The 15,239-nt window shown below is 34.4% G+C and overlaps 1 protein-coding gene across 1 annotated transcript in view; it reads left to right on the top strand.

Annotated features, from left to right (window-relative positions):
• The window catches only part of LOC129244793 (uncharacterized), a 48,347-nt gene that overhangs the window by 19,933 nt on the left and 13,175 nt on the right, over positions 1-15,239 (top strand). The window contains exon 2 of the mRNA XM_054882636.1: positions 10,729-10,801. Within this exon, the coding sequence (XP_054738611.1) occupies positions 10,741-10,801 (61 nt within the window). The 5' untranslated portion in view covers positions 10,729-10,740. The remainder of the gene's footprint in view (positions 1-10,728; positions 10,802-15,239) is intronic.

The raw sequence follows: 15,239 nt of genomic DNA, 5'->3' as shown, positions 1-15,239 counted from the left end.
ATGTGCGAATAGGTAGCTACAAATGTAGTAGTGGGCTTAATAGTGATTCTTCTGAAGTGGAAAGCAATTTGACTACTTAATATGACCTTGTTCGAGTGGCATCTTTGTAGGAAAAATAATTTTCAAAATGAAGTGCCCTTAGAGAATTGACACTTATTTGTTTATGTAATTTGAAAAATTCTCACACATTGAAAAATATATACTGGCATACTTATACGAGTATACTATAAATTTAGTCATACGTTACATAACATTTTTAATTTTTGATGCTCTCTTTTATTCTATAATATTCCATCTACCATCAGCAAGCAGCAGGTATCTAGCGAATTCTAGGCTGAGGTCCTGAGGTCGCATATATAGGTGTATTTCTAAGTAGCTAAAGGTTCTATCCTACAGAACGTTCACGTTGGAAGCTGGTTTGGGGTGCTAAAAATAGCAGCATTTAGCCAAAGACACAGTTACGCTGAGCTGGGTACGCGACCTTTGCGCGATTGATAGTAATGAGGTCGCCGGAAAGCCGCCAAGAAGGGGTCTGCAAATGCCTTTTCGGGAATCAGAAAAATTATGCGGCCTTAAAGTACGTTCACATATGCAGTGATCAGCAATAAATCCACAAAAATTAATCTAAACGTTCACATATGGAAGCTGCAAAATTGACAATCAGCTGTTAAGACTGTTTTGAAAGGTTTCTCTTCATAGAAATTGGTTTGGTGTAATATTTTAGTGTTTTTGGTTTGTTCAATTATTATTAAGGATATGCAAAGAAGGCAAAGAGAAGCAAATTAAATTTAATTATGCAATGTGCTGTTGTTAAACGACGTTCACTGAGATTGCAAAAAATTATAACAGCAATACGCGTTAGAAATTCGATATTACGTTTTATAATAAGCACTAAAAGGCCAAAGCGTCTATGGACAGAGGCTGTGATTTCCACGATTGTCGGTTCTACGGAACCGGAACAACCCGGATTTACAGTGTGTGTTAGAAAAAAGGAACTGCGATTATTCATGAAGAGTATAAAAGAGATATATTTAAATTTTTTTTACATGAAAGTATGTACAAAACTACGAGTCGCAATTACTCAAAAAGCCGTGTAGTCTTCATCGTTGTCGAGTATAGCCTGGCATCCTCTTTATGCTTTGAACCAGCTTTTCTGCGTAGGTCGTCGACAAACAGGACTAGATTTTGCGAACTTGACGCACGAGATGCTTTAAATCATGGATTGATTTTCCGGCAAGATGCGTTTTCATAATTTCCCACACATTTTCAATGGAGTTGGCGTATGGGGACTGGGAAGGCCAGTTCAATACTGTGACGCCAATTTCTTTTTTTTTTTTGTTTCTCAATGTGTTTTCCTGAGAGCAGTGGTTTTCATGATTAACGGTAGGATATGTTCGCCTCCTTCAGTTGACGTTCGTTGGTGTTGATACTCACATCTTTTCTCTTTTTAGCCACAAAGAAGAGTCCCGCTTAAGAAGTTGGATGATCACTTTATCCTGCTTTGTTGTCTTCACTCGCTTCACCCTTGGAAAAGTCATCAACATTTTTGTACCTATACCTTATACCGCTGATTCCACATCACAACAAACTTTTTTTGATTTTTAATCATTTTTGCAGCCGCGGCGTGAGATAATTTCGGCGCTTTAGAATTCGTCCATAAAAATACCGCCTCAAATCGCTTCGCGTACTTCTCACTCATTATGGTTTGCAATGCAGCAAAAAAGCAGAATGAAATATATCTTAAAGTTACAAGAAAAAAACGGTTCTTTTCTTCTGACACAGACTGTACATCCGGCCAAGGACTGTAACTTCAGCAGCATTCCCCGCATATTTATGGGGTATGTTTATGCTGCTACAACAACAACAACACGCTTTATTCTGTAATATGAATGCATAATTTATAATTCGGCCGCCGTAGCCGAATGGGTTGGTGCGTGATTACCATTCGGAATTCACAGAGAGATCGTTGGTTCGAATCTCGGTGAAAGCAAAATTAATAAAAACATTTTTCTACTTGTGGTCGCCCCTCGGCAGGCAATGGCAAACCTCCGAGTGTATTTCTGCCATGAAAAAGCTCCTCATAAAAATATCTACCGTTCGGAGTCGGCTTGAAACTGTAGGTCCCTCCATTTGTGGAACAACATCAAGACGCACACCACAAATAGGAGGAGGAGCTCGGCCAAACACCTAACAGAAGTGTACGCGCCAATTATTTATTTTTTATTTTATTTTAATAAAAATTTTATTAGAATTAATCCTACAAACCTATTTTCTTTGCCGGCGTCCATTTTATTTAGTTTTGACATTCATAATAATAATATCGATAACACAGAAAAAAAAAACAGAAAATACAACCCTGTACGAGAAAAAGTATCTTTATAATCTAAGTTTATTTTGTAATCTTTTGGAAGTGAAGTTTTGTATTGTAAATCTCAATTTTTACTTACGGATTAGAAGTTAAGCTCGAAATAGTATTATAGTTTTTTTTTATTCCTTGATAAACTATACATGTAGATGACATTCTCAATTAAAAATAAAAATCAATTTAAGAAAAACATCATAATGCATATTCAGCTTTATGAGAGAATCCGTCGTAGAAAACCTTCGAATATGAATGTCTACTACGAATACGAAAAAATTGTAAACGTGGCTTCCATGTAACACGAAAAAAGTGCTGCCAAACTCAAATGTCAAATTTTGATATTTCGACAACAGCTCACTTCAATGCTAAAAGACAATTTAGCAAATAATCTTTAAGTTTTTTGTCAAGTTAGCTGAATTTTCAAATTAAAATGTACTCGTTGACATTTGCGGTTGTGTTAATGGAGAAGGAAAGTGAGAGAAGCAAACGGAGTCTCAGAATTGAGCGCAAAATATTGAGAGATACAAGCAACTCTCTCTTTCTGCTAAAGAAAAAGTTTACTTAAATGCGGTTTAATCAAGGCTCATTAAAAATTACCGGTAAATAAAGCTGCATTTACATACGTTTTGAGTTTTATTGAAGACAGTGCAAGCTCAGCGAGGTCGTCGTCCATAACTCCAGTTCTCCAATTATGCTCTAATTTACGGTTTCTTGCGGAGGGAGGCTATCACCACGGAGTTGGCAAAGATTTCAATGTTCCAATAGGGCAGCGACATTTAGCTATTCACTAAAAGACGTATTGGCGTCACACAGTGCGGCCGATTCCCGAAAAGCTGGCCAAAACTCAAAAAATTAAGTAATTGATTCAAAATTTCTTACTCGGGGGTTGTCGGGGTCGCTGATTACGAATTTGATCTTAAAATTTTGAAAATCCACCCCCTCACCCCCTATTGGCCACCCCCTCACGTGAAATAGCGTATATTCTAGAACATAATCAAGATACATGTAAATTTATATGTTTTCGGGGTCGCAAGGTAGCAAGTGGTAACAGCTGAATCTTGTTTTATTCAGTAACCATTACTTTTTTGAGTAACCTTTAATAGGTTTCAAAGCAGCATATGACGGCGTTGTATTACTATACAGTTTGAAAACTCAAATTTTATAAAAAAAAATGCAAAAAATGTATCTATATACGTATTGCTGCAGCAAAAAATTTTGTGTCGAGGTATTGATATGTACTAAAGATTTCTCGTATTTTACTAACCTTCCGAAGATGATTCCATTTGGTTTTGTTCAATTTACTCCATTACAAAATCTTTCAAATGTGTACAACTTTCACTATTCATCGACAGTAATACGATGCTCAAACGAAGGCCACGTTGCGACTGAAAATACAGAGGATACTTAGGGTACAGGACGTTGCTATGAACGGTTTTCACTACTCAAGGCATTACTGTAGCCAACCCAAAGATAAAAAAACCCTATCTAGAAACTTTTTTTTCGACTTTTGGCCAGCTTTTTGGGAATCGGCCGCACTGTGCGTCACTACAAACGCGATTGTGTCCTCAGTGGGTAAATCTCGACATGAGTGCCAATGAAAAATGGCAAAGCAAGATGGGATTCTATCCAAAATATAGATTTCCTGGCATCATTTTGGGTGTGGATGTGCGCCCCATAAAAATTATTTCCCACACTATGGAAAAATTCCTCCACTACAACCGAAAGGGTTACTAAAGTATCAATGCCATGATTGATTTCACCTTTATTAGCTCCAACCAAGTGGCATAGTGCTGCCACGTTGTTACAACTTTACACCTGTGGAAGTCACATAAAAGTGCATATACTTCAAAAATTTCTTTTTATTTATAGTTTAGTTAATATAGGATTTACATTTTATGGCTTTTTTATTTGGTTCCTTTTAAATCCTCTTTTCATAACTCGTTCTAATTTTTGTCCGTTAGTCTAACGTCGTTGTAGAAAAATTGTACGAAATTCTAAGATTTGACGTTTCGAGTGTATTCAGTGAATGCTACTCTACGAATTTCGAATGTACGTTCGGAGCTATTCGAATTGTATGATTACAATTTCTTAATTTCTACGAAAAACAGTCGATGAACTGCATGATAGGGCTGATTATATCGCTCCTGGTCAGTACATGGCGCGGAACCTATTATGTATAAGCGGGTTAAATATTTAGATATAACTGCCAAATCTGCGCGAAATTTCGAAAAGTACAAGGCACAAAATTAATCATCCGTTTTTTTTAACAACTTTTTATATTAAAAAAAAAATGATTTTAAGATGATTTGTATTTTGACCTTTACGCGCTCTATTACTTGCCGCTTTCGATACTACAGCTGTCTAATTCAGAAGTGTCAAATATTATATAATTAACGTGGAGCGCCATTTACAAAAACTATAAATCTTTCGATAGAGTAATAAATTTTCCGGCGTTTTGAATTATTCGAAGAATTGTTTTCTGCTATACAATTATGATCTTTCCTGTGCTGTATTTACATACATATGTGGCTTCATTCAACTACGTTAAAAATTATCAACTAAAATATTACTTGAAATATTTATAATTTGGTGAGTTTGTTTTGCGGAAATAACACTTAGAATTTTTAATTGAATTTCGTGAGCGCAGCTACAGAGGAGTGTTTAAAGTTTAAACGAAAATGACACGAAAAATGTATTATCCAAGAATACGTTTTTTTAATTATATAGAAAGTGTGTGCATAACTAATAAATAAATAAATAAATAATTGGCGCATACACTTCTGTTGTGTATTTGGCCGAGCTCCTTCTCCTCCAATTTTATTTATATTTTTGCAGTCAAGTCATAAAATTTTTTTTTACATTAAATTTAAATTCTCTTTCATTAAAAATTCGGGGTGAAAATTTAATGATTCGCCAGAAAATTGGGGAAAATGTCCTTAGTTTGAAAGAATTTCATTTTACTAGCAAGGGCTCATTATGCTTATAAAAGCTACATACAAATACGCATATTTACACACTCCTTGCAGTTTTCCAATAAAGAAAAAATACTGCGAAATCTTATTTAACAGTTTCCAATATTTATACAAATTTATCAATTACTTTAGTAATCTTTTATTTAAAGATCCACGCTTCAAAGCTCTTCGGTTTGTTAACCACATTTTTTTTTAATTTCAAAAATACGAATTTCAAACAAATTTTCTCTTCATTTATAACCAAATTAATATAGACTTAGACCGCTACTTAACTTAATCACATTTTTGTGCCAAACAATAATAAAATAATTTCCCAAACTAATTGATTTGATGCGACCTCAGTTCAGAGTTCGCGAAGTCTAAATTTTTAGCTTGCGCAAACCTTTAGCAAAGTAGGGAAAATGGAGAGATCGAAATGAAATTCTGATGGGAAGCTGATAGTTTCTGCTGGAAAAATGTTTACCAGCAGGAAAAATAGCTGGTCGAACACAGCTGGTATATAAATATAAAGAATTTAGTTAAGAAAGAAGTAAGCAAATCTAGTTTGAACTCTGCAGTATGTGGGTGGGAAGCCCTTTCGTATTTTCCATTTTTCTTATTTCACTTGTTTCACTTTTAATTTTCTATGTAAATAAACTATGAGCTAACCGTGAAACCTGCATGATTTTACCTATTTTCTGTTCGTTTACTATTTGGAATATTTTTCGCTTTGATAGAGACCGGATGGCAATTCACCAGAATTTCGTTGCTGAATAAAATTTACCGGACAAACATATGGTCGATGGTCAAACATCAGTAAAAATATGTATTAACTAAAAAAATTGAGCTATCAACCAGAAAGTAGGCTTATTGAGTGATCGTCCACAATTTCTTACTGCAAGTTAAGTTAAGTTACGAAAATTGACTGTTCAAATTAGAAAATTAAAATTAACTGACAAACTGATTTTTTACATAATAAAAAATAGTTTAAAAAACTAAAAAACACGCTTTTATTGCAAATCGAACTAAAAAGTATAAAATAAATTTTAATGACAAAGGGACCTATAATGAAGTAATAGCAAATCGAACGATCAGTCATAGTCAACTACCTCAGAACAGAATTATAACAAAAATTAAGATACAAATAGAGTAATTCAAATTAGAGTTAAAAGCGTGGGATGCTTGATATAGTAAATATTACAATCATTCTATTGGCAACTACCTACATATGTACAGAAGGTTATGAAAGTGAAGCAAAATGCATCCCACGCTTTTAACTCTAATTTGAATTACTCTATTTGTATCTTAATTTTTGTTATAATTCTGTTCTGAGGTAGTTGACTATGACTGATCGTTCGATTTGCTATTACTTCATTATAGGTCTCTTTGTCATTAAAATTTATTTTATACTTTTTGGTTCGATTTGCAATAAAAGCGTGTTTTTTAGTTTTTTTAAACTATTTTTTATTTTCTACTTTTCAGTTCGATTAGCAAAGTGTTTTTAGTGTTTTTTAGTTTTTTTTTTAACTATTTTTTATTATGAATGAAAATTATTGTTATCATTTCAGTCAGTGAATTAATGATTCGATATATTCGTGTTATATTTAATTCCTTTCTTATCGACTGTGAGTCTAAAGCTATGCAGTTATCGGCCGTGATAAAGAAGTAATCGGTATGAAGAACTTATTTCGTGGAGGGAGCCTGAGAAACGGCTACCCCACTCCATTGGCCAGTTTTTTTTCGATTTTCGTGGTGTGGTGCACTATGAATTCCTTCCACCTAGCCAAACTGTTAATAAGGAATATTATTTGAGCGTTATGCGTCGTTTACTGAAGCAATTCGTCTAAAAAAACCAGAATTATGGGCCAACAACTCTTGGTTTTTGCATCACGATAAGGCACCGTCTCACACTGCACTCGTTCTTCGTGACCATTTCGCCAAAAATTCCACGCATATCGTTCCACAACCACCGTATTCGCCTGATTTTCCTCCGTGTGACTTCTGGCTATTCCCAAAACTCAAGAGACCACTCCGGGGAATGCGTTTCGAGTCGATTGAGGAGATAAAAGCTGAATCGAAGAAGGTGCTGATGGCTATACCGGAAATGGACTATTTGGCATGTTTCGGGGATTGGAAAAATCGTTGGCATAAGTGTATTTCATCGAGAGGGGATTATTTTGAAGGGGATGAAATTGATTTACAAGAAATAAAGATTTTTCATTTTACAACCAAATTCACCTTACTTTTTGCCCACAGGTAAAAAAAGAAACTATTAATCCTGGCAATCCTAATAAGGATAATGGAAAACTTTTATCAAATTATTGCATTGTCATCGGTCCTTGATAGGTGTGCAAAATTTCAAGTCGATCAGATGTTTAGAAGCCAGTGAAAATTAAGCTCAAAGATTCCGTTACATACATACATACAACCCGACCTAATAAAAGTGTGTTAAAAATACAAATCAAACAACTACTTTTTGCTATCTAATAAAGTGTAGAAAATAGATGTCCAACACAAATAGACAATCTCCAGCATTTTGAAGTCAATGATTAGCTTTTTTACGTTTTTCTAAAAACTTTTTATCATTTAATCGGACTAATCACTAAGAACCGAGTACCCCCACTCGCGAAATACCAACTTTCTGTGTTCTCCTGACAGTGCATCTTTTTATCGTTGCGGCATGATGGCGGCCGCCGTAGTCGAATGAGTGGGTGCGTGACTAGCATTCGGAATTCAGAGAAAATGTCGAATGTCAAATCTCGGTGAAACACCAAAGTGAAGAAAAAGGCTTTGCTAATAACGGTCGCCCCTCGACAGGCAATGGCAAATCTCCGAGTGTATTTCTGCCATGAAAAAGCTCCTCATAAAAAATATCTGCCATTCGCAGTCGGCTTAAAACTGTAGGTCTCTCCATTTGGGGAACAACATCAAGAAGCACTCCACAAATAGGAGGAGGAGCTCGCCAATTATGTATGATAAAATGAATATAAAGTAGAGTTTCTTCTTAAAGAGAGGACTTTACTGCTTAATTGCCTACTCAGCCCAAATTGGCACATGAACCAAGTATTAATAGGTATTTCAACGCTGATAAAAATTTTGGGCGTTAATGTTGGATGCCAAGTAAAAGCAGTTTCTATTACTTCGAAATTATACTAGTTGGCGCAAAATTAATCACCTTAAATCGGAAGATTTATAATTTTTGCAAATGGCATCGTACCTCAAACATATTTGACACTTGTGAGGTAGACAGCTGCAGTATACAAACAGACAAGCGCACATAAATTTCAAAATAAAGATTTGTATGACTTAAAATTTAAAGTATCAAATGAAAACTGCTTATTAGTATCCTTTTATGTATATGAAAAAATGCGGCCGGATTGGCCATGCAGAGTAAATGGTGTCTTAACAAGGACCCCATTGAGTGGAACCCCCAAGCCAGCTGCAGACTTGGAAGACCAGCGAATACCTGGATACGACTGCTGGAGTCAGCATCAGCGCCATGCAGCTTAGCTCGAATGAAGTTAAGAGATTGGCGCTAAACAGACCCGAATTGTAGAAATTCATTGTGGCCCTATGTTCCACACTGGAACTCTAGGAATTTATGATAATGATGATCCGTTTATATATACTACTAGCAAACCCGGCCCCTTCGCTGGGCACACTAAAATAGAATAGATATGGTTTAGAACAGAAAATATATGGTTTTCATATTATTTATTTCTTTATTCTTTATTCAAGCGCTTTGGCATAAACAATATTTTTTGTTTTTCTATTTGTTTTTGAGTAAATATAAAATATAAATTGAAAATCAGGAAAAAAGAAGATTGTTTTTAAATTTCAAATCAACGCATATGAATAACTAAGAAACAATCGTCTTTTTTCCTGATCATCCATGAATTTTTCGTTTCAATTTATATGTTTTATTAAGCATTGGAGCTTTTTTAACCATTATCCATTTATATTTTTCAAAAAAAAAAAACGAAAAAAATTGTTTTTTCCACGAACACATAATTTCATTCGGATTTCACATTAAATTCTCAAATTTCGTAAGAAATTATTCACTGTTCCAAAATCCACTCCAAAAAAATTCACAAACAATTTTTACATGTTGCACTTACGTTTTTTCCTTATGGCATCCAAATCAGAAAGAAATATTGACACATTGTAACTCACACTGTCAATTTGACAGTTCAGTTCCGCCCCAAGCGTTAAAAAAGTAAGCGACATTATGGCTGGTTCAAAAGAACGCTGTACCCGTTGCCACTGCTCCGAATTACAACCAAACTTTACGAAACCCATTTTCAATACTTACTTAACAATGTGCATAAGTTTGGTTTAATTCGGTGCAAAGACACGACGGGTCCACGTTTTGGCATATATTTCGAGACCCCAGTCATCAATAGGTATGAAAATTACCCCGTATTAAAGCATTCACCAACAGCTTTCATTTGATACCCATATTGTACATACACAACCAAAGGTTACCCGGTTCCACGTTTTGACCTATATCTCGAGACCCCAGTCACGTAGCGGCATGAAAAATACTCTGTACTAAAGCATTCACCAACAGCTTCCATATTGTACATACACGTCCGAAGGTTACCCGGGTCCACGTTTTGACCTATATCTCGAACCCTATACACCAATAGGTATCCAAACTATACGGAAACCATCTTCAATACCTTCTTAACATTGTGTGTAAGTTTGGTTTAATTCGGTGCAGACACGGCCGGTTAGCGAACACACACAAAAAGTTGACTTTATTTTATATATAAGATTTTTTTCAGTTTGTGTCCGAAAAATCCAAATATCTTACGGAACCCTATTTTTTTCCAAAATAAAATGTAATCCATGTTACTCTTGGATAATGTAGTTTTCGAATGGTGAAAGACTTTTTAAAATCGGTCCAGTAGTTTTTGAGCCTATTCGTTACAAACAAACAAACACACAAACAAAGTTTTCCTCTTTATAATATTAGTATAGATGTATATTAGGTAAAACGCTTCTTAAAAATGAATAAGAATCGTTAATAAAAAATAAAAGTAAAAAAATTAAATTAAAAAAAAAGATCACTCAAAATCACTTTTTATTTTTTTGATCAAAAATAAGAGTAAAAAAATCACTCGAAATATATATTTGTTTAGCAAAAAATTTATACAAAAACAATATTAGATACTTCACCTCGTTATTGTTCACCTCCAGACTCATTTATAAATGTATGTAAATGTAAAATGCAAATAATGAATTTGTCTTAAATAATATTTAAATTTCTTTAACAAAATACAAGTTTTAATATACAAATGAAGTTTCCAGCTGTCTTGCATACTTTTCTCCACTTTTAATTTCAATAACACAAAGGCTTAAATTTTCTTATTAAATTTCAAACGCTGAACATTTCTCTTACTTTTTATGCAGATACTAAACAATATGGAACTTGTTTCAAAATCAAATATGAGCACCTTAGAGGATCGTTCAACAAAAAGTATGGGTAAGTTAATAATTTCTTCACTTTTTAATTGTTGCTTTAAAGTAAATAATTGACATATTTGCGTTGCTCATAGCTAGAAAAAAATTGCATCTCGCCAGCACTACTACAACACCACAGTACAATCTGTGTAGAGTGAACTAATTCGTGCAATGCTCACTCGACCAAGAGTGTTCATAAAACTCGATTTACGAAATAAAACACTCTTTCTTTATTTATCTTTGTTTTTGTATATTAAATTTTATTTAAAATATTATATCATATTAACAGGTTACATACGCCCAGCAGCGCCAAAAATGCGCTAAAAGAAAAACTGTTTTTAGAAATGATGGCAATAGAACTAAATATAAAAATGTTATATTGTTATGTATTATATTATAAACAATATTAGTATAATACTTAAACTTTATAAAAAAATTTATTTTAATTTTTCTTTACAAAAATTAATATATAGAAAATCACTTGACCCAAAGTACAGTGGAAAAAAACTTGCTCCACAGTCAGCATCATTTCTTCTTAAAATGTTGAAGGATCTGTAAAAAGTAAAAAAAAAATCTTGTAATAGTTATAGTCTGTCGAGCCGGATTTTTGAATTTCGAAATATTTTGCAATTTACGGCATTTTAAAATAGTATGCGTTTTACGTAATAAAATTTTTAAATTAAAATATGAAAAATCAAATCTATAAAGAAAACACTTTCAAAGAAAAAAAACCGCATAATAAAATATTAAAAACTGTATGAGTTGTAATGCAGATCGTGCCGGAAAAGTAGTTTCGATAAAAACGAGTTTTAACGGCCAGCGGCCTCAAACGAATGACAGCTACCTGTGCGCATCAAACTCTCGTCGGGCAGTTACATTTTCTACCATAACTTTGTATTTATGGGGAATTTTTACACTCGACTTCCACAGAAATACGTCTAAAACTATAAAAAATAATAATCTGTAAAAAAATCGATGTTTTGAAAATTCGGGACGTATGTAACCCCTTAAATTCAATTCAAATATTTTTACAATTTGTCCGGTTTCTTCTTTAAGATACTCCTTTACAGCCTCCCTCGTCCCAGCCTTGCTAATATCTTACACAGACAGCGGCGTTAATCGGGCTTACCGACGCAGTGAATTCTAATTGAAATTGTAGAGTAACAGACGGTTATTACTCGGACTAGTGAACAGCTGATTTGTTTATTGAATAGTTTTGTCAGTAAAAGATTGATCATATGCTAAAAATACTAAAAAATAATTATTTATTTAAAAAAATATATAGATGTGCTATTTCTCAAACTGCTCCGTAATATCATAACAATTATTGAAATTTCGAACTTGCTAGCGCAAAAATTAAACTTACCAAACTGATAGTTAATACTTGGAAGAATTTAAATGAAATTTAAATGTATACTGAATAAGTAATAAGATTTGGTGACCAAGAAAAAGAGATTGCCTTGCAAAACGTAAGCTCCAAGGACATTTGTAGGTAGGAAGATGAAATGGTTGCACTCTATTTTGTGACATCCAACAGGCTGATATCTACAACCAGCCGGAGCTGTTGATGTAATGGACGTGATGAGATGTAAGGTTGATGCAATAGTTTTCGAAGAAAGGAGCACCCAGTGACCTTAATAGTCTAGCTGCCAAACCAGGACATTTACAGAGAAAATGTTCAACAGTCCCCTGCTCTGAAAAGTCCCCAGAGCTTATGCAATGGGGTTTAAATGGTAAACCTAGCTTTTCTGCGTGTGAGCCAACCGCCTAATGGCCGGTAGAGCTATGAACTATGAGTTTGGCAATTTAATGGTCTAGTCAAGACACATCTATTCAGTAGACCCATCACAGAACTACTTATAAATACAAGGTGGCACAAAATGATGATTAATTTTTATACATAACTAGCAAACCCGGCCCGCTTCGCTGGGCACACTAAAATAGAATAGATATGGTTTAGAACAGAAAAGATATGGTTTTCATATTATTTATTTTTTTATTCTTTATTCAAGCGCGTTGGCATAAACAATATTTTTTGTTTTTCTATTTGTTTTTGAGTAAATATATAATGTTGTTGGCTTCCCAACACGTGAACAGCCAACGTATAGTTGACCATGGGTGAATACTGGTTCTACTAAATTCATCCCGCATATTTCTAAAGTTTGCCCTTGTAATTTATTGATAGTTATTGCAAATGTTAAACGAATGGGCAGTTGCAAACGCTTGAATTCAAATGGCAAGTCAGGTGGAATAATTGGAGTTCTTGGTATTAGAACGTCTTCATTCTTGAATTTGCCAATTAAAATAGTTGCTTGGATAACATTATTCATCAATCGTTATTCCGGGCATTTCTCATGCGCCTATTATTATTTGTCGAACGACCAATATGATTACGTGATTCTTTTGGCATTTGTACTGTAATAAACATGATTGTAATTATGGTATTCTGAGATTTTTAAACATGTTTTTTTTTTCAATTTTGTGGATTATATTTTCGATGCATATGTGTTTAAAAACCCAAGTCCACAGTATTATTTTATTTTGTTGTGATTTTCTTAAATCATCTCTTTTCTTCTGAAAATTGTTGACAATTTGCATGATAAGACTATTAATTTTTTCATCAAAGTTACGCATTTTTCGTGCTCTTCTTTTGCATCCTTTAACAATTTCTTTTATTTTTTCATTTTTTTTTTTACCATTTTTTTCACTCATGGTGTATCGTAGCTTATCGCATATGAATCGAAAAAATAAATCCACAAAACATAATTTCATTTGAACATTCGGATTTCACATTAAATTCTCAAATTTCGTAAGAAATTATTCACTGTTCCAAAATCCACTCCAAAAAATTCACAAAAAATGTTTACACTTTGCACTTACGTCTTCTCCTTATGGCGTCCAAATCAGAAAGAAATATTGACGTATTGTAACTCACACTGTCAATTTGACAGTTCAGTTCCGCCCCAAGCGTTAACAAAGTAAACGACATTTACTTACTTACTTCAATACTAACTCCACGTTTTGGCAAATATTTCGAGACCCTAGTCATCAATAGGTATGAAAATTACCCCGTATTAATATACATACACAACCAACGGTTACCCGGGTCCACGTTTTGACATATATCTCGAGACCCCAGTCACGGAGCGGCATGAAAAATACTCTGTACTAAAGCATTCACCAACAGCTTCCATTTGATATCCATATTGTACAAACACATCCTAGGGTTACCCGGGTCCACGTTTGGCCTATTTCTCGAGACCCTGGTATCCGATTCTTAAAATTTCAAAACACAAACCTTCCCCACATGTGTCTCTTCAATGTGGCAAAGTTTGGTTAAAATCGGTTGAGCCATTCTCCGTAAAGCTCATCACAACGCGAAAAACGGCTGAATTTTTATATATATAGATATTTTTTTTCATATAACTTTTTTATTAAATAGAAAGAAAAAATTATTTTGAGTGATGGAAATCTTAATTTTGAACTTTACACGCTGTATTCGTTATACCCTATGATCAAAAAGTAAAGAGAAGGTGATGTTGACTGTTTTCTTCGATTGCCAAGGCGTTGTGCACCATGAGTACCTTCCATCGGTGCAGACAGTCAATAAAGAATATTATTTATCCGTTTTGAAGCGTTTGAGAGATGCTGTACCTCACAAACGGCCGGAAATGTGGGCAAACAATTCTTGGATTTTGTATGATGATAACGCGGCATCGCACCGAACCCAAATTGTGCTGGATTATTTGACTAAACACCAAGTAAATAGCATCGTGCAAGCACCGCATTCACCTGAAATGGCCCTGTGCGACTTCTTTTTGTTTCCCAAGTTGAAGTTACCACTTCGTGGAAGGAGATGTCAGTCGATAGAGGGGATCAAAGAGAATGCGACGAAGGAGCTGAAGGCCATTCCTTCGTCGGCCTCCCAGGGGGGTATGGAGGACTGGATTAAACGTTGGCTCATGTGTGTTGCTTCAGACGGGTCATATTTTGAAGGAGATAAAATAAATTTGGCTGAAATTTAACTCTGTTTTGTTTTGTTTTAACATTCTCGGTACTTTCTGATCATGGTCTATACCTGCATAAGTATTTGTACACTGCAGCTGACTAATTCACATGTGTCAAATACGACTGACGTACGACGCATTGTACAAAAATCATACATTTTCCGCTAGGGTGATTAATTTTTTCGCCATCTTGCATATTTATGTATAAGTATGGTAAGTGAATCGAAAACTCTCAGTCTGCAACCCACGGTCATAATTCAAAGGAGGAGACGGCACTCGAAGAGATTTATGTAATGGCAACGGGTTGAGTGATCTCTGAATTTTTAAACCTTGATCGAAAATGCCTTATAAATATTACTGGATACTTGAACGACGAGACTGATATCTCCAAATTCATTTGCAACCAATAATGAAAACAAAATATTCCCTTGGAATTCAATACACTTCCGAATT

Source organism: Anastrepha obliqua, chromosome 4 (genome assembly GCF_027943255.1).
Source record: "Anastrepha obliqua isolate idAnaObli1 chromosome 4, idAnaObli1_1.0, whole genome shotgun sequence".
Classification (NCBI taxonomy): domain Eukaryota; kingdom Metazoa; phylum Arthropoda; class Insecta; order Diptera; family Tephritidae; genus Anastrepha; species Anastrepha obliqua.
Note: the sequence above shows the minus strand (reverse complement) of the source record. Positions and strands in the feature narration are given on the sequence as shown.